Source organism: Macadamia integrifolia, chromosome 12 (genome assembly GCF_013358625.1).
Source record: "Macadamia integrifolia cultivar HAES 741 chromosome 12, SCU_Mint_v3, whole genome shotgun sequence".
Classification (NCBI taxonomy): Eukaryota; Viridiplantae; Streptophyta; class Magnoliopsida; order Proteales; family Proteaceae; genus Macadamia; species Macadamia integrifolia.
Window position 1 is genome coordinate 30,912,736 of NC_056568.1, and position 15,362 is coordinate 30,928,097.

The 15,362-nt window shown below is 37.3% G+C and overlaps 2 protein-coding genes across 2 annotated transcripts; one reads left to right on the plus strand and one right to left on the minus strand.

Moving 5' to 3' along the window:
• The first annotated feature begins 5,724 nt into the window (after positions 1–5,724).
• LOC122057267 lies at positions 5,725–8,889 on the plus strand. Its single transcript, XM_042619317.1, has 4 exons — positions 5,725–6,181; positions 8,277–8,327; positions 8,418–8,551; positions 8,651–8,889. The coding sequence occupies exons 1-4, from the start codon at positions 5,846–5,848 to the stop codon at positions 8,697–8,699; spliced, it is 570 nt and encodes a 189-aa protein (XP_042475251.1). The 5' UTR covers positions 5,725–5,845; the 3' UTR covers positions 8,700–8,889.
• A 3,457-nt stretch (positions 8,890–12,346) lies between these two features.
• On the minus strand, positions 12,347–14,977 carry LOC122057337 (1,4-dihydroxy-2-naphthoyl-CoA thioesterase 1-like). Its single transcript, XM_042619393.1, has 3 exons — positions 14,580–14,977; positions 14,167–14,358; positions 12,347–12,820 (listed from the first exon to the last, which is right to left on the minus strand). Exons 1-3 carry the CDS (start codon positions 14,706–14,708, stop codon positions 12,668–12,670), a joined length of 474 nt encoding a protein of 157 aa, XP_042475327.1. The 5' UTR covers positions 14,709–14,977; the 3' UTR covers positions 12,347–12,667.
• Between the last annotated feature and the right edge of the window lie 385 nt (positions 14,978–15,362).

Consider the following 15,362-nt stretch of genomic DNA (forward strand, 5'->3'; position numbering starts at 1 on the left):
ATTTCATCATTCCCTATGTTTGGATGTAGAGCCACATTGCCATCTAGCTTTTATTTATTTATTTATTCATTTATCTTGATTTTATGAATTTAGCCTTGATCCAATATCAATACCTGATCCACTTACTTTTTAAAAGCGTTCATAATGTTGATCTTATTAGTTTCCTTGCAATTTCAATCCTACTAATAAGAGTAATTTACAATGTCACCCCTTAGAGAATGCCAGTATTATAGGAACACCCCCCTCTGTTTCATTAAATTAGACTCAAACCCCCTATCGTCAGTCACTGTCACAAAGTATATAGAAAATGTTGACATCAGCAGTTCAATTTTTTTGTAAATACCATTTTGCCCATAAAAATAATAAAATACCGAAATTACCCTCATCAATTTCACCACAACCCTTCACGCGACGGCGACTAGGCAGAAGAACATTCCCCAGGGCTTTTCAGATCGACGACTACGAACCCCCTTCCGGCGACTACGGCGGAAGAACGTTCCTGGGATCCTCAACTCTTGATGATGTTCTATATAAAAAATGGATGGATTTATCCATCTTTGATATCGTTCAGCTCCTCAACGGCGATGGCGGCAACAGATATAACCACACCAGCGAAAGGACCGCTGGCTCGAACGTCGATCTGAAACATAACAGAGGAAGTTGGGCACATTAGCTAGGTTTGCAACCCACAGAAAGAAGAGGAAATCCTCGAGATCCTCTGCGACCAGTGGATCTGGCGACGGTCAGTTTCGTCTTCCTTCGAAGTCGACGAACTCTCTCCTTTGATTGTTGCTGCAACCCACACTGATATCGGCACGGCCTCTTGCATCTCCCCATCTCCCTCCCCTATTGTCTGCCCCACTCCGCATCTTTCATTCTGTCTGCATCTGGGTTTATTTATTATCATTGTTGAAGAATGAATCTCTCTCTTAATTTGGGGTTTCCTTATCACCTGTAGTTGTGGTGCTACAGAGCTGGTGTCTGTTTTTTTCAACTATTAATTTTCAATTTGGATTCATGCAAGATAAAACGATTTGATGGTGCTGTCATTTTTGTTTCTTATTTTTGGCCTTCCTGATCTGCAATGGCTTTTCTGCATGCTTTCCCCATTTGAGAGGAAGCACTTGAAGCAGCGGCGCAAAGAAAAACGAGGCCCTCTATCTACCTTACAACAGAAGATGGGTTACCTTCAACTTTGAATTAGGCACATCCATGTCTAGCCCTCTCGTTTAGAGATGGGGAAATGCAAGTGGTGGTGCCGCAGTGGGTGGGTTGCAGCGGCAAGTGGGGGAGAAAGAGAAATGATAAAACTGAAAAAGCGGCAAACAGGGCGACGGTTCCGAAAGCTGATCAGCGCCAACAACATCCTAAAGAGAGGACGAACTCCATTTCCAACACAGAACACAATTTCAGTAGGGTATTTTGATTTTGATTTCCTTTGTAAATTTCTGCAACTTGAGTTGGGGATTTTGCTTAATTTTTCTTCTTGTTCTCCCTCTTTTCCTCTCTCTTGTGTAAAGCATCTGTACGAGGAGGTGGAGAAGAAGAAGAAGAAGAAGGGGCTCCCAGGTTACTTCCGGCGAGCAGAGGAGAGCGTTCGTGGCCTTTGGAGGAAGAAGAAGTCACGGCAAACTTGTCGGGATCACAAGTTGCAGGTAGGGAGAGAATGAAATGGTGCACAGGTGAAGAGAGGGGTATTTTTGGGATTAAAAATATAAGGGTGTTTTATTAGTAAGGGCTAAAGTGTCATTTCATAGCATCACTTAACAGAGACTGACGGTAGGGGGTCTGAGTCTAATTTGGTAAAAGAGAGGGGGTGTTCCTATAATACTAACATTCTCTAGGGGGTGACGCTGTAAATTACCCATAAATTGATGGTTTTTAAAAACATCTAAAGTCATTATGATATTCATTTCATCTCAGTATGATCCCAATATCGATACCAAGAACTAAATCCTCACTCTATTGCAAGGTAGTCGATCCCTTATATAACCTCATTAAGACCCCACTCCCTTCTCACAAATGGTTACCACCAATTGCCAAAACTGCGAGCCATGCTTAAACAATTAGTCCGAAAGGTTCTGCAAAATTATATACTTTCTTCAAAAACCAATTTTGTCTTTTAACAATTTAGTATATTATTAAGCTTAATGGACAAAGCTCTAAATGAGATTTAACATAGAAGGATGGCACTTGAACGAGTGGAATCAATATTTCGCAATCACATCACAAATGCATTTTTTCTTTACAGTTTAAATCCATGCAACATCCATTGAAGATAGCGCCAAATCCTAATTATAGTGATATTACACAATTTCTTACGTGTAATTGTCAACTTAATTATAGGATGTTATCATTATATTCTTATCACATTTGCTTCTTTTTGTCACTAATGTTAAAGAAAGAACTTTCAATATTTTGTGGGTGCTTATGGAACACGACGTTATATGCTATAATTATTAAGGGTTAGTAAAAAAAATAATAATAATAAGAAATATATTTTATAAATGAGTACAATATAGAATGGAGAAAGTTTATTCAAGTTTAATATATTCTATATTTGTTTAGTTTATTCAATTTTTTTCTTTCAGTGCTAATGGATGTTCAACAAAGTATGTGTTGATATAAAGGATGTTAAAATGTCTAGGCACACCTAGGGAAGAAAATTCAAGATTGACTATTATTTCACCTTCGACAATACCATCAGCAACACTACGACAGTACCATCAGCAATACTACGGACAACCTAAAATGCTGACTCAATGATCCAACAACAGAATAGCCATCAACAGCGAACGAGAGCCAACAAGACAAAAAGAGATTAATGTAGGGTAATTTTTTTGAAGGAATCTCCATGACGAGTAGTCAGATTTAAAGTCACTAGGACTGCCTTACTGTCCTTTTCAATCCAAAGGTTATTGATTTGCGTTAATCCTAAACTCATGAAGAGTGTAAATTTAACAACATGATTAGAAGTGCATCCCAAAGAGCAAGCAAAACTATCCCAATTAGAACCCTATTTGAGCTTCTAAACATTCCAGCCGAGCTTTGATGTACCTGGTTTTTTCCAAATGACTTCCAATATAGCAACGGAGGGAAGATGAGAGAAATAAGCAGCCAGAAGAAAATAAAAGAAAGAAAGAAAAAAGAAGAAAATAATAGAATAAAAAAAAAAGTTATGTATATTTTGGTTACCATTGGAAGAAAAGAGAATAAATTTTTTATATTTTCTTATGGTTTCTTGTGTTTTTGGTAAGAATTTTTTTTTAACATTAAAAGAAAATTTTACTATTCCCAAGATGAATTTTAGAATTCAAAAAGAAATTTTTTTTTGACCATGTAAAAAAAATTTCTTAAACTTAATATATATATATATATATATTTTATACTTTTTTTATTTTTTTCTTCCTTGACTACCAAACACGGCCTAAAGGTAACACACCGAAAATATCAATGTTAGAATTACATATCAATACAAAGGTATTTTTAAGCACCCCACCTACAATGATTTCGGAGGGACCATAGAAAGCCGACTTGAGCTTCTAGTACTAGTTATACAAATCTTGAATTGAACAGAAATTTGGCCAGGAGACCTTCCAAGAAAAATAACCGTTATTATTATTATTATTATTTTTAATAGAAATGACTTCATGCGTCAATAAAATTGACTTCACATCTCCGACTTAAACAAAGGTTTCGTTGAGAAGCCAATCTTTCAATCCTTTGACCCCCACTAAGTCATCAGTCGGTAGGCGATTATGCATTAAACGCCATGCACCCAAAGAGGGAAATGCCTCTGGCTGAACTAATTAAAGAGGCCCCACACGGCTTGAAATGAATGAATTTCAGTGGAAATTCATTTATGTAAAACAAGGTTAGTGAGAGAGGAGGTGAAGGTGTCCTACCAAGAAAAAAAATAAAATAAAATAAAAAGAGTAGTTGTAGGGAATGACGGGAAGAGCTGGAGGTGCAAGACAGGGGAAAAATTGTTCGTTAGGCAAACTTTTGGATTCAACTCCTCTTTTGAGTGTTTGTTGTTCAGGTTTTACTTATAATTATTTGGATAAGTGTCACCATTCATGCGAGGATCCAATGATTCTCAATGTCTCACTCTTCACGCTTTTATTAACGTCTTGTTCATCGTACCTTTTTTCAAAGCATTGCATCTTTGTTTGTGAAGCGGTAAAAATTGATTAATCGATCTTCTTTGCAGCTTCTGATGCTTTAATAGATCTGCACAGAAGAAAAGATAAGGGAGAGCTAGGCTAACCAGACGGGGGCTCTCTGATGCCTAAGTTAGATTTTTCCACAACAGTTACTCAAGAGAACTTTTAGTGAAAAAGTGATAGATCCCCTGTGATGGAGACTTACCTTGATATTTATAGGTTTCTGATAAGAGAAAATGAGAAACATTTGTGGAGAGTCCCGTTAGGCGTGGAGTCCTTGAAGGGAGTGACTCTATGATCCAAGGAATATTTCGGGTTTCTGGGAATATTCTGGGAATATTCCTCTTTCATCTTGAACGTACAAGTCGTGAGAAGAGTGGACACTTCTAGTGATGTGCAATGGCTCGAGTCTTGCCCCTATAATCAATGGTCACATCCCTTAAATGTAGGAGTAGATGTGCGCACGCCTCTGGACGCCTTACTTGTGTGTGCTGAATCGAGGTGACGGGTCGGCTCGAGGAGGCAGGCTAGCCTGAGGAGAGACCGAGGTGAGGGTTGGCCTGAGGGGAAACCGAGGTGAGGGTCGTCCTGAGGGGAAACAGAAGTGACGGGTCGATGTGAGGGGAGACCAAAGTGACGGATCAACTCGGCCAATGATGAGCTATGAGGTCGGCTAGGCCAAGGATGACCAAGGGGTCGAGTTTGCCAATGATGACCCAAGGGGTCGGCTCGGCCAAGAATGAACCAAGGGAATAGCATTTTTATCCTCATCAATCTGAACATATGGTGTTTGTCCAAATAGTTATAGCCGAGATAAGCCTCGAGGGAAGAGCCGAATCCCAAATTTCTTGTCTAATATTCTAAGAAAAAAAAAAAATTTACATAGGTAGTTCTTGATATTATTTTCTGAACTCGTGGATTTTGTGACACATAAAATACGCGAAGAATAAAATAAAAATTAACAGAATTGACCTCAGCCGAATTCCAATTCTAATTTATTCGAAATTGATGGAAGGAAATCGGTCGAAAATGGGCGGAATCAGCCTGCAACCTAAAAAACTTAATATGAATCAATCAATCTGAATCCAATGTTTAAAACCCTTTTTTTTTTTCCTGTGTTAGTAGAGAAAAACCTGACATAGAAAAGATCATACTGGTCCTCATTTTGATTGCGTTGGTGGAATCGCTGGTTCAGTTCGGAAATGGCTGATCCTGTAAGAAAAAAAAAAAAAGGGTAAAGCACAGGAATCATGAAAATATTCCTCAGATTGACCCATTTTAGGGTTTTTTTTTTTTAAACCGATTCCGGGCGATTTGGATCCAATCCGATTTAAAGAGCCACTGGGCTTTTCCGCCCTCGATTCCACGGTGTGAAACCCGGATCAAAATCCTCTATTTTTCTCATCCCTGTTTTTTCTTGTTTTGCTACCTGCAGAACACGACACGTGGACAACAGAGGATCCAATGGTCAAAGTTGAGTGAGGATTATTACATCCGGTGTGTTAGTCTTAAAGTTGTTCACGTGTTGTGTTTTGCGGGTAACAAAACAAAGAAAAACCGCAATGAAAAAAACAGAGGATTAGTTTCCGTGAAACCCTGCCCAGTGCCTGGTAGTGCCTACTACCGCAGCTACGAGAAGTTGCGAATAACGGAGGCGAAGCCATTCAGTCTCTCAGTTTATGCACATCCTGATTCCTGATTCTGGATCCCGAGTAGTAGTAGTAGTAGCAGCAGTAATGAATCAAACATCTTCGTTGCTTCTCTCAAATCAGCTGACAGTGAGACCGATGACATCTCGTTGGTTTTCATCATCACTATTTCGTCGGAGAGCGGTTGTTTCCCCTGCGAATGTGATTCTAGCAGCAGCTAATTCTGGATCGGAGAAAGGGGCGACTCCAATTATTTATAAGCAGTGCTCGACTACGGCCCCCATCTCTCATTTCGCCACAAGTTTCGGACTTCGACGTCCGACCCCCGAACTTGGCCTTATTTCCCTTGTCTTCGTGCTCTCTACGGTAATTGTTTCCCTTCATCTTTCCAATCATGGAAAACTATGGGATCCATGGTTTGTCCATGCTTTTTCTGTGCTGCTTTAGGTTTACGAGTCCATAAATCATGAAATGCATTTATTTATTATTTTTGTTTTGGGGGAAACCAACATTTTTTTCTTCCTTTTGGCATTTGAAGTGGAAAAAGATAGGATTATGGATATGAGTCCGTGTTTTGGCGAAGAAGAATGTGCTTCAATTATTTTCTTCCTATTTTAGTTAGGTTCGAAAATCTCTTCCGCGATTGTCTTCTTCCACATGACGCTCTTAGCTTGTTCGCATCACAAAGTTATGTTCAAACTGTTAGAGGCTGTATTTTCAAATGATTGAAATGCTAGAGAAAAGTTGTAATTTCTCAATTTCTGGGGAAACTCTGGCAAACAGTCGTTAGTTCAAATTTATTTAATAAGAACAGGTGAGGTTTTAGCCTTTTAGGTGTGAAACTGTGAATACTACCGCATCATTGGTGCACTTATGCTCCACCCTCTCCCACACCAAACACACACAAAAGAAAAGAAAAGGAAAAGAAAAAATGTGCCAAAAGGTTTGATTGCTAAGAAGTCAGTCATGAATTTGTTTGAATTTCTCAGTTGTTGTAACACATTGATACTACATGGGCGTTGCCAATGCTGTAAGGATGTGAGTGAAAATATTTTCTGTAATATTATGTGCCTGAAAGCAATGTAGCCTCTTCTTTGTAATAGAATTCTCTTTATGTTGTTTTCAACTCCAACATTCCACACCATTTTTTCTTCCACCAATATGCTTTAGAGGGATCAACATATAGAAAATGACCCATGATTGCGGATCTTGGGAAAAGTGCATAAGCGGTCTATATCTTTGTCTTTCAATTAAATTTTTTTTACAAGTCATTAACCATACTCTCAGCATCTCACTCCAAGAGATTTGACCTTGACTGCAGAACCTTTGAGAAAACCTTCAAACCTTTTCTCACCTTAAGTTCCCCTATTCTTTCATTTCTTCTCTCTTGATCCCATGTCTTGGCGTATAATAGGCCCCAGACTTTATGAGCTGGCACCATCAGTTCTCTTTTCTAATCCTTTGTAATCTCTTTTATCACCTTTTGCCTACTTCCAGAAAATGATTCCACACTCTTTATCTCACAGTACTACATAACAGTGTGACAAGAGTCCACAATTCTTATGAGAAAGAGCATGCTAACTGCTCAAGAAGAGTTCCAGTTTGTTGAGGGACTATACTTGACCTATAAAATGGAAAGTATTAAAATTGAAGTGCTGATTATTCTATGGAAAACTAAGTTGGGTCAATTTGAATGGGAAGTGAAATTATGAGGAAGCTAGAAATTTAGTAAAATCTAGGTGCTTGGTATCTGCAGGTTAGGGTTTTAGGATTTGGAGAACAGGATCTTGTACAGGGAGGGAAAGAGTTTGGGCTTGTGGATGTATTCTTCCATGGAATCCAGCTATTGGAATAGAGGAAGAAAGAGGAAAAAGATCTGAGCAAACTAGATTGAATCTAACATTCTTTGTTTTTTCACAATCAACATATATATCAATTTATAGAAGAAATATAAAGATAAGTGAATGGCATGACAGAAAATGCTGGCATGAGAACTATCTGTTTAGAAAGTGCTTAGGAATTGTTGATTAAGTGGGACCCAGATCTGAATAGTACGTATTACGTATGAAACTAGACCAAACCATGCTAACATCCAACACTTGCAAAAGAACCCCTAACTAGCTAAACTTAAGAGAAGATAAAACAAATAATTGAATAGCTTTTAAATCTCTAGACAGCGCTCCTCCAGCCTCCCTGTGTAGGCATACCTGTTTTGATTCTCTGCTTGCTTTACTTTTATAAATATCCTAATTTCAGTATCATATTCTTACAAGTTACCACAAAAAAATCCTAACCAAATTTTATATTTTAATATGAAAACAGTTCTATTTTTGAAGACAACAAGCATAAGGTTCTTTAAAACTTTCAAAACAATGAGGGGTGCTTTACTCCGTGTCATTGCTTGCCTTATCTGTATCTCAGTTCCTCAGTTTTTTAGACTTTTCCTTGGACTGCCCTGCAGGCTGCTGGTGCAATTTTCTTACTGGCTTTAATTTCAATCCCGACAAAGAATGTAGGTGAATTTGTTCTTCTTTGTTTCTTTTAATTTCATTTTAAAGATATTTTTAGCTTTTATCATTCTTCCTTCTTCCTTCCACAATAGGCTTTTAGAAAATTATCAGCTTCAATGCGTAAACTGTCAAAGGTGGTTTCAGAGGAGGTACCTGGAACATTGTCTTCTCTAAAGCTTTCTGGCATTGAGATTAATGATTTGACACAACAACTTAGCACTCTGAGGTAATGTACTTTCTAATTTCTATATCTGATTACCATTATGTGTTTATAATTACATGAGAAGAAGGTTCTTTTTTTTTTCTTTTTTGGTGGGTTCTGAAGGCAAAAAATATCTGGATATCAAAATGGAAAGAGAGGCAGGAGCAAATAGAGAAGGCCAAGTGGGGAAAGCATGATCCTATGACAAATCAGTTCATGCAAAGCAATAGTGAAGGTGTACTGTGACTTTGTAGATATATAGTGACAAGATATGTAATTTGCTTGCACCCATATTCATTTTTTTTTTTGGGTGTGTAATTCATACTTCGTTAATGGTTCTGTGATAAATGTAGTTTTGGTCATCTGTAGGAGTTAGTTAATATGGTGCACATCAGCAGTGTTTCTTCATTCATGATCATGGAGAATTCCTGGGCCTCTTTCCTTAACTAATAATTAATCCAAAGGGTAAAGGAAAAACAGAAAGTGAGATTTGTTTGGGAGGAAAAACCGTAAAAATTTGTGTGTGATTAGGTTCATTACTTGTTCTATTTTCAAATTCAATTTCCCAATTATTGGAGTAAACACTTCAGCATTGATATTTCTGGAAGGAAAATTTGAGAAATAAAATTGTCGACCTAAGACATGATCTGTGAAAATGCTGGTGAGAGTCTGTTGAGCGATATGGTGATTTTAGCTAAGATGCCATTCAAGAGGTAGATTCCAGTTTCAATGTAGAGGGATTGGCTAGAAGGCTGATGTTATTCCGTTACTGGAGGATGGATCTGAAGATGAGGAGTTAGGATGATAGTAACCATTGAAGGACATGGAAATTAGCTTGATTTTGAACTTGGTAGTGGTTACTAAAACAGTGTTGGAAGATTTAATCATATATGTATTGTATAGTTGTTTTGGTTGCATGCAACTGCTATGAGTCTCAAAAGGCGGAGCTACTGTTTTTGGTTCTTTGTTCAAATGGGTATATGGAAATTGTGGGTTTTATCAGAGCTTTTGTTGTACTAGTTTATTGATTGTTCACTAAGGCTGTGTTTAGTTGAAAAAAATCGTCTGTTTTTCTTCATCCATGTTTTTCTTGTTTTGCTACCTTTAGAAGGTGACATGTGGCATTACTTTAAGTGAACGGCCAAAATTGAATTAAAAACCAAACTGGATGTAATAACCCTCACCCAACTGAATTAATCTTGACCGTTGATGACACGTGTCATCTTCTGCAACTAACAAAACACAAGAAAAACAGAGAAGGGTAAAAACAGATGATTTTTATCTGTGTTTAGTAGTCAATGGAAGAAAAGAAGAGAAATGAAAAAGAAAAAAAAAAGAATCAAGAAAAGAGAGAGAAGAAAACTTCATAATTTCCAAGGGAATTTTGAAATTCAAAAATAGTCTTCTACAAAAAGAAATTCTTAAACCAAGAAAAAATGTATAATATTTTTTTTTTTTTTTGCCCACTTGGTTACCAAACACAGCCTAAATCACTGCCTAGACTATGACATTCCAGTTTGGACCATGTGGTGTGTCGAGAAATAAGAAATGTTATTCACCGAAAAAAAAAAAAAGGTAAAAGGAGAAAGAAATGTAGGCATCCTTGTGTATTTTCAGAGGTTTTTCAGGTGGTTATGAAGAAAGTGACCATTCATGGTTCATTAAACAGCAGCCAATGATACCTTTGAATGTATACCCTCTTGACTTTCTATGTACGGATTGGAAACATCTGTTTACATCTACAGCAGTGGGCAGTGGTTTTATTTATTTTTTTTCTGGTAAAATAGAGCAGTGGAAGTTGTAAACCCGAAAAGGAGGCCACTGTTAAATTATGATAAGTGTTCATGGGGAATCTGACTCCATCCTTGTATAAGGAGGTGTCATAACTCATAAGTGGGATGGATCATTTTGGGACACCCATGGCCATGGAGAATGGAGACATTTTCTGGTTTTAGTAAGTACGGTTAGGGATGGTAGTTGCAGCGAATGTGTTTTCTTTTCTTGGTTTTGTAGGGGAAGGGTGGGGGTGAGGTTCTCTTTCTTATTTTTCCCACTTTTCTTGTTTAGGTTGAACTCGTTTAGCAGCTTTGGGATGTGTTGCAGGTCATCATTGTACTGTCTCATGCATGGTTTCAAGTATTGGTTTCACATCGAATGGGTATCAGCTGAGATCAATTTCTGATCCCTAATCGTTTTGGATTGGTATTCCATCTCATTTTAGGGATAAAATGATAAAAAATTAGTATATTTTTTTTTAATAGGTATAAAATACACCAATACCCACCAATCTAATCTGAATCAATATCTATCCGCCTACTGGTATCGATACCATCTCCAAAATCCTTGGTCTCATGTCTAATATTTTTTCTATCCCCCAAAAGAAGCATGATTCTTTCCTTTTTTTTTTTTTGGAAAAATAGAAAAGAAAAAGCCACCTGAAAAATAGCATCAGGCCACCATTCCTTAATCTAGCTTCCTTTATGAGCCGCATGGAGGATGGTGCGGTCCATCTGAGTACCCCATAGATTGTCTACATGTTGAACTTTGTGGCACATCTCAACAATATTGAGCCAAGTAATTAAGTGCAAATTTGACTGTGAATTTTAAACTATTATGTTAATTAATCAGGTGTTAATTCGAACTGCTATGATTCTTCATTTCTTGAAACTTTTTGTAGCCGATCAAATCTGGACCGAAATTGTTTTTGTTGTTATTGTACAAGGAAAAATGACTGAATGCAATATGAAAGTAGGACAATTGATCTAGTGGCTGCTATGGGCTGCTGCAATCTTGATTCCAACTTTTGATTCTTACCTGCAACAACATCAAGGGAATAATGATCTTGCAAGCAGGAAACCAAGCAAGATGGTCTAGACTCTAGACAAGATGATGTCAGAGGCAAGAACGATATGTCATCCACCAGGGGATTCATGGGTAGGGTGGATTGAACAATCTTGAGATGGAAAATGGAAGTACAATAATGAGCAGTTGCTCTAAGGAGAGAGGACTCAAATGAATCGATGGTAACTGAAAGAAATGAGCACAAATATGACACTTAACAATCATTTGATTGTCATGCCAATGCACAAGAATTATACAATTAAGAACCAGAGATGATCAGAATTTTAACGGGTTTGATGCTCTCAATGTAGGACGAATGGCATGTGTTGTAGGGATCTAGACTTTTGTTTAAGTTAGGTAGTCATTCCTTTTAACATAATAAAAGGAAAAATAAAAGCATATATTCACTTATCTATTGTCAATAATTAACTAGAAAAATATTACTTCACTTGTTTTAACAAAGAATGGGCAGAAGTTAACCAAAAATAATAAAATAATAAAAAAATAAAAAATAAAAAAAAAAGAAAAAAAAAAAGAAAGAAAAAAGGCTGGATATATCACCAGTATATTCAGATCTATGCCTATTTCTCTGTTCCTCCCCTTGAAAAAGTCTCTTATGTCCCTCCCATCACATCCTCTCCATTGCTTGAGCTGCTAGGTCTAGGAGAGCCTACAGTATGTCCAATCTCCTCCAAATATATATAATTTTTTTTTCGTAGAAATTTTACAAAGTGTCACAATTTTGTATCCAACATCTATAAAATAGAGGAGGGGATTTTTTTTTTTTTTCAACTTTTAGCATTTTACATTGAAACACTTTTTTTGCTAGGATACATTTGAAAACCTTATAGAATTCTAACAATTTGGACATTACAATGATTACCTTTGAAGGCCATTGGAATATCTACAACCCAAGAGGGGGGGGGGTTGTTAAAGAAAAAACAAATGTCGACATAAAATTTAGTGAAAAGCAAGTAGTTTGTTCCCACCAAGTAGGGGTTATTCATATGATTTGCCACATAATAAGAAAATGTGCAATAGCTCAAAATTGTACTTTGGGTATGGTTGGATTTATGTTGAACATAATTGGAGTCATAGTATGGTATTACACTCTCCCTCCCAAAAAAGGATCAACGACCCATATTTGTATGCTTCATGAAGGGTTAGGTGTTGGCATATGTCCCTTTTGCTTTCATAAATGTCAATCCATAAAAATGGCAGCAACTGGGAATAAATGTAATCGCCTAATCTTACATGAATCGTCAGCTAACAAATAGGTGAATGCAGACTCATATGATCTTATAGTTTTGCATACTTCTTGAGAGTTACTCCAACATCTTTTGCATGCTCCGGCACAGGCATGTTGGATAGGAGAGTGACCCTCGATGATGATACCAAGATTTTGCCCTCAGAATTTGAAGGATCGATTTTCCAAAGTTGCACGTCCCATACCTTTAGTAAAAAGTTAACATTTGCATGTCAGTTGTTACATAGTGGAAGAAGGGGGGGGGGGGGGGGGGGGGGGGTCAGAAATAAGTAAATTTGCATGTTGGCATATATAGGATAAATACAAAATGTTATTAGATAGGTAGATGGGTGCATCCAACTTGTCATTAATCCCTGCTTGTCTCATCCACCAAAATATTATCATCAATAAAAAGCACACTAATGAATCTCATTTTGAAAATCTCTAGTTAAATAAATCAACCATGATAAGTACAAACAAATAAGGGCTTAAAGCTGATCTTTGATGTGACTCATGAGTAATTGGAAATTCTCTACCTTGACCCTCCGCCGTTATTACACTACCACACCATTATACAAATCTTTAATCATGTTCACATATTTCCTTGAAACACTTTTCTTCTCTAGTAATTGCTAGATTTACTCTCTAGAGATTCTGTCATAAGATTTTTTTTGGGTCAATAAAGACTATATGAAAATCATTTTTGTAATCTCTAAATCTTTCCACAAGTCTCCGAAGTAAATACATACCTTATGTCGTAGGTTTTCCTTACATAAACCAATCATAATAGTAATTTCTAGTCTTGGTGGATTTCAATAACCCTCTCTCATATTTCTCATAATTTCATAGTATGCTATATGTATTGAGGATATAATAATCTAGAAGTTTAGATTATAATGGGAGAAGATAAGAGTGAAATACACTATGGAACTGATATCCTATTACCTAATAGATATGCAAAACAAGCATATGGATTTTTGTTATCCATCTACATCTGTAGCTGGCACCTTAATTTATTCCCACCCTTTAGAAACCAAGCAGAATGGTTTGAGATCGTCTTTCTCATTCTTGGAGCATCGCTTATACATACAATATCCAAGGGGACGTAAATAGCTAAGAAAGAAGCTCTATCAGATATGGAAATGACCAAAAAAAAAATCCTAGATCAGAATGTGGTGCTAAGAGATGATCTGGTTGTATAATTTTTTTCTTTCCTCAAAATGAAAAAAATATAAAAATATTCAGAGTTTTAGAATCTAAAATTCCAGTTCAACGATTGATCAAACTGGCTTCAACTCAAGATAAAACTGTTTTTAGTTAAATTGGTGGTTTTATTTTAAGAACTTAGAATGTAAATGGGTTCCATCTAAGAATCCTAAATCCAAAAGAGGGGAGAATATGGGTTTTCAGGGATGGACAGAGAAGATTTCTTTGATGAATACGATACACAACTGGACTATGTATATATATATATATATATATATGTTTTGTTACACAGAGATTAGTGACAGTAGAATATTGTAATTTCATGGATAATGGAGGGAAGAATTACCTGAATGGTTCTCCCAGCATTGATGGGTTTGGCTTCTGCAAGAACGAGGTCGCCGAGCTGAGCTGATTTTAGATGATTAATGCTGAGGTGAATCCCCGCTATCCTCTGAAGACCCGACGCCAGGTGGGCTCCTATGCTGGCCAGCGCCTCTGCTATCAGTGCCGATACTCCTCCGTGTAACACCTTGAATGGCTGTGCTTTCACATAATATACAATTCATTCATTCAACGCCCGAGTTCATCCCCAAACCCAAATCAAAGGTCAGTACTCTGTAGAAATCAAGCAATTTTTCCTTAAAAATAAAAACCCTAATCTCTCAATTACCCAAAATTTTAAGAAAGAAACAAATAGAAGAGAGGAAATAGGGGGCGCCCCGACTGTGCAGGAGCATGTCATGTAGCATCGTGTCTCACCTGACAACATTTGTGGGTGACTCTTAGTTTTCCGGCGACCTTCTGCGGAGACAGTTCTTCAATCTCAAACCCGATTAGTTCCAACGGGAAGTCCACGGCCGCACCCGTCAGTTTCGGCGGCTCTGCCATTCCTGATTGATTTTAAATCACACCTCTTCAATATTGAAGATCTCTCTCTCTCTCTCTCACAATTTCTCCGTCTCCCTCTACCTAAAGGGTATGAACTGAAGATCGAGGAGATGATCTCTCGCGGTCGGGAAAATGTGATTGACTTAGAGAGACGAAAGGGTTTTCACCTAAATCCTAATTGCTACTGGGATTTTCCCTTTGTCGTTCATGGAACTAATTGCTCACCGGCAATTACAAAGTTCGATCCACCTTATCTCTGGGCGTAGGCGCTCTGCTTCCGGTCAGACGAATTTTTTTTTTTTTTTTTTTCCTTACAAAAATGTGAAAGCAAGCATAATTGTCCACCAAACAATTTGATCCCAACGTAGAAGATGTGATGTAATCACTGCCGTCCCATACGCAAGGCACTGCGTAGTTCCGTTGGGTCCATCAGTGCCATCAAAGTTTATTGTCCTTGTGATTCTCTCCCGCGTTGATGTTGTTGTCGCTTACGCCTTAATAAATTGATATCTGTTTTTTTTTTTTTTTTTGGTAGAAATATATGTTTAAACTAATTCCAGATGGGAAAGAGAGCGTAGTTTATGCTAGTATGTTCTTGAGTCTTTTTTTTTGCCTTTTTAATGAAATAATATAATGACACCTTTATTCCAACCA

Excerpts from the sequence above, each read along its gene's own strand:
- LOC122057337 (XM_042619393.1), bottom strand. The coding sequence starts at position 14,708 with ATGGCAGAGCCGCCGAAACTGACGGGTGCGGCCGTGGACTTCCCGTTG. Across the intron at positions 14,359-14,579 it reads TCACCCACAAATGTTGTCAG|CCATTCAAGGTGTTACACGG; the intron begins GTGAGACACGAT and ends GTGAAAGCACAG. Across the intron at positions 12,821-14,166 it reads ATGCTGGGAGAACCATTCAG|GTATGGGACGTGCAACTTTG; the intron begins GTAATTCTTCCC and ends TTTTTACTAAAG.
- LOC122057267 (XM_042619317.1), top strand. The coding sequence starts at position 5,846 with ATGCACATCCTGATTCCTGATTCTGGATCCCGAGTAGTAGTAGTAGTA. Across the intron at positions 6,182-8,276 it reads TTGTCTTCGTGCTCTCTACG|GCTGCTGGTGCAATTTTCTT; the intron begins GTAATTGTTTCC and ends ACTGCCCTGCAG. Across the intron at positions 8,328-8,417 it reads TTTCAATCCCGACAAAGAAT|GCTTTTAGAAAATTATCAGC; the intron begins GTAGGTGAATTT and ends CTTCCACAATAG.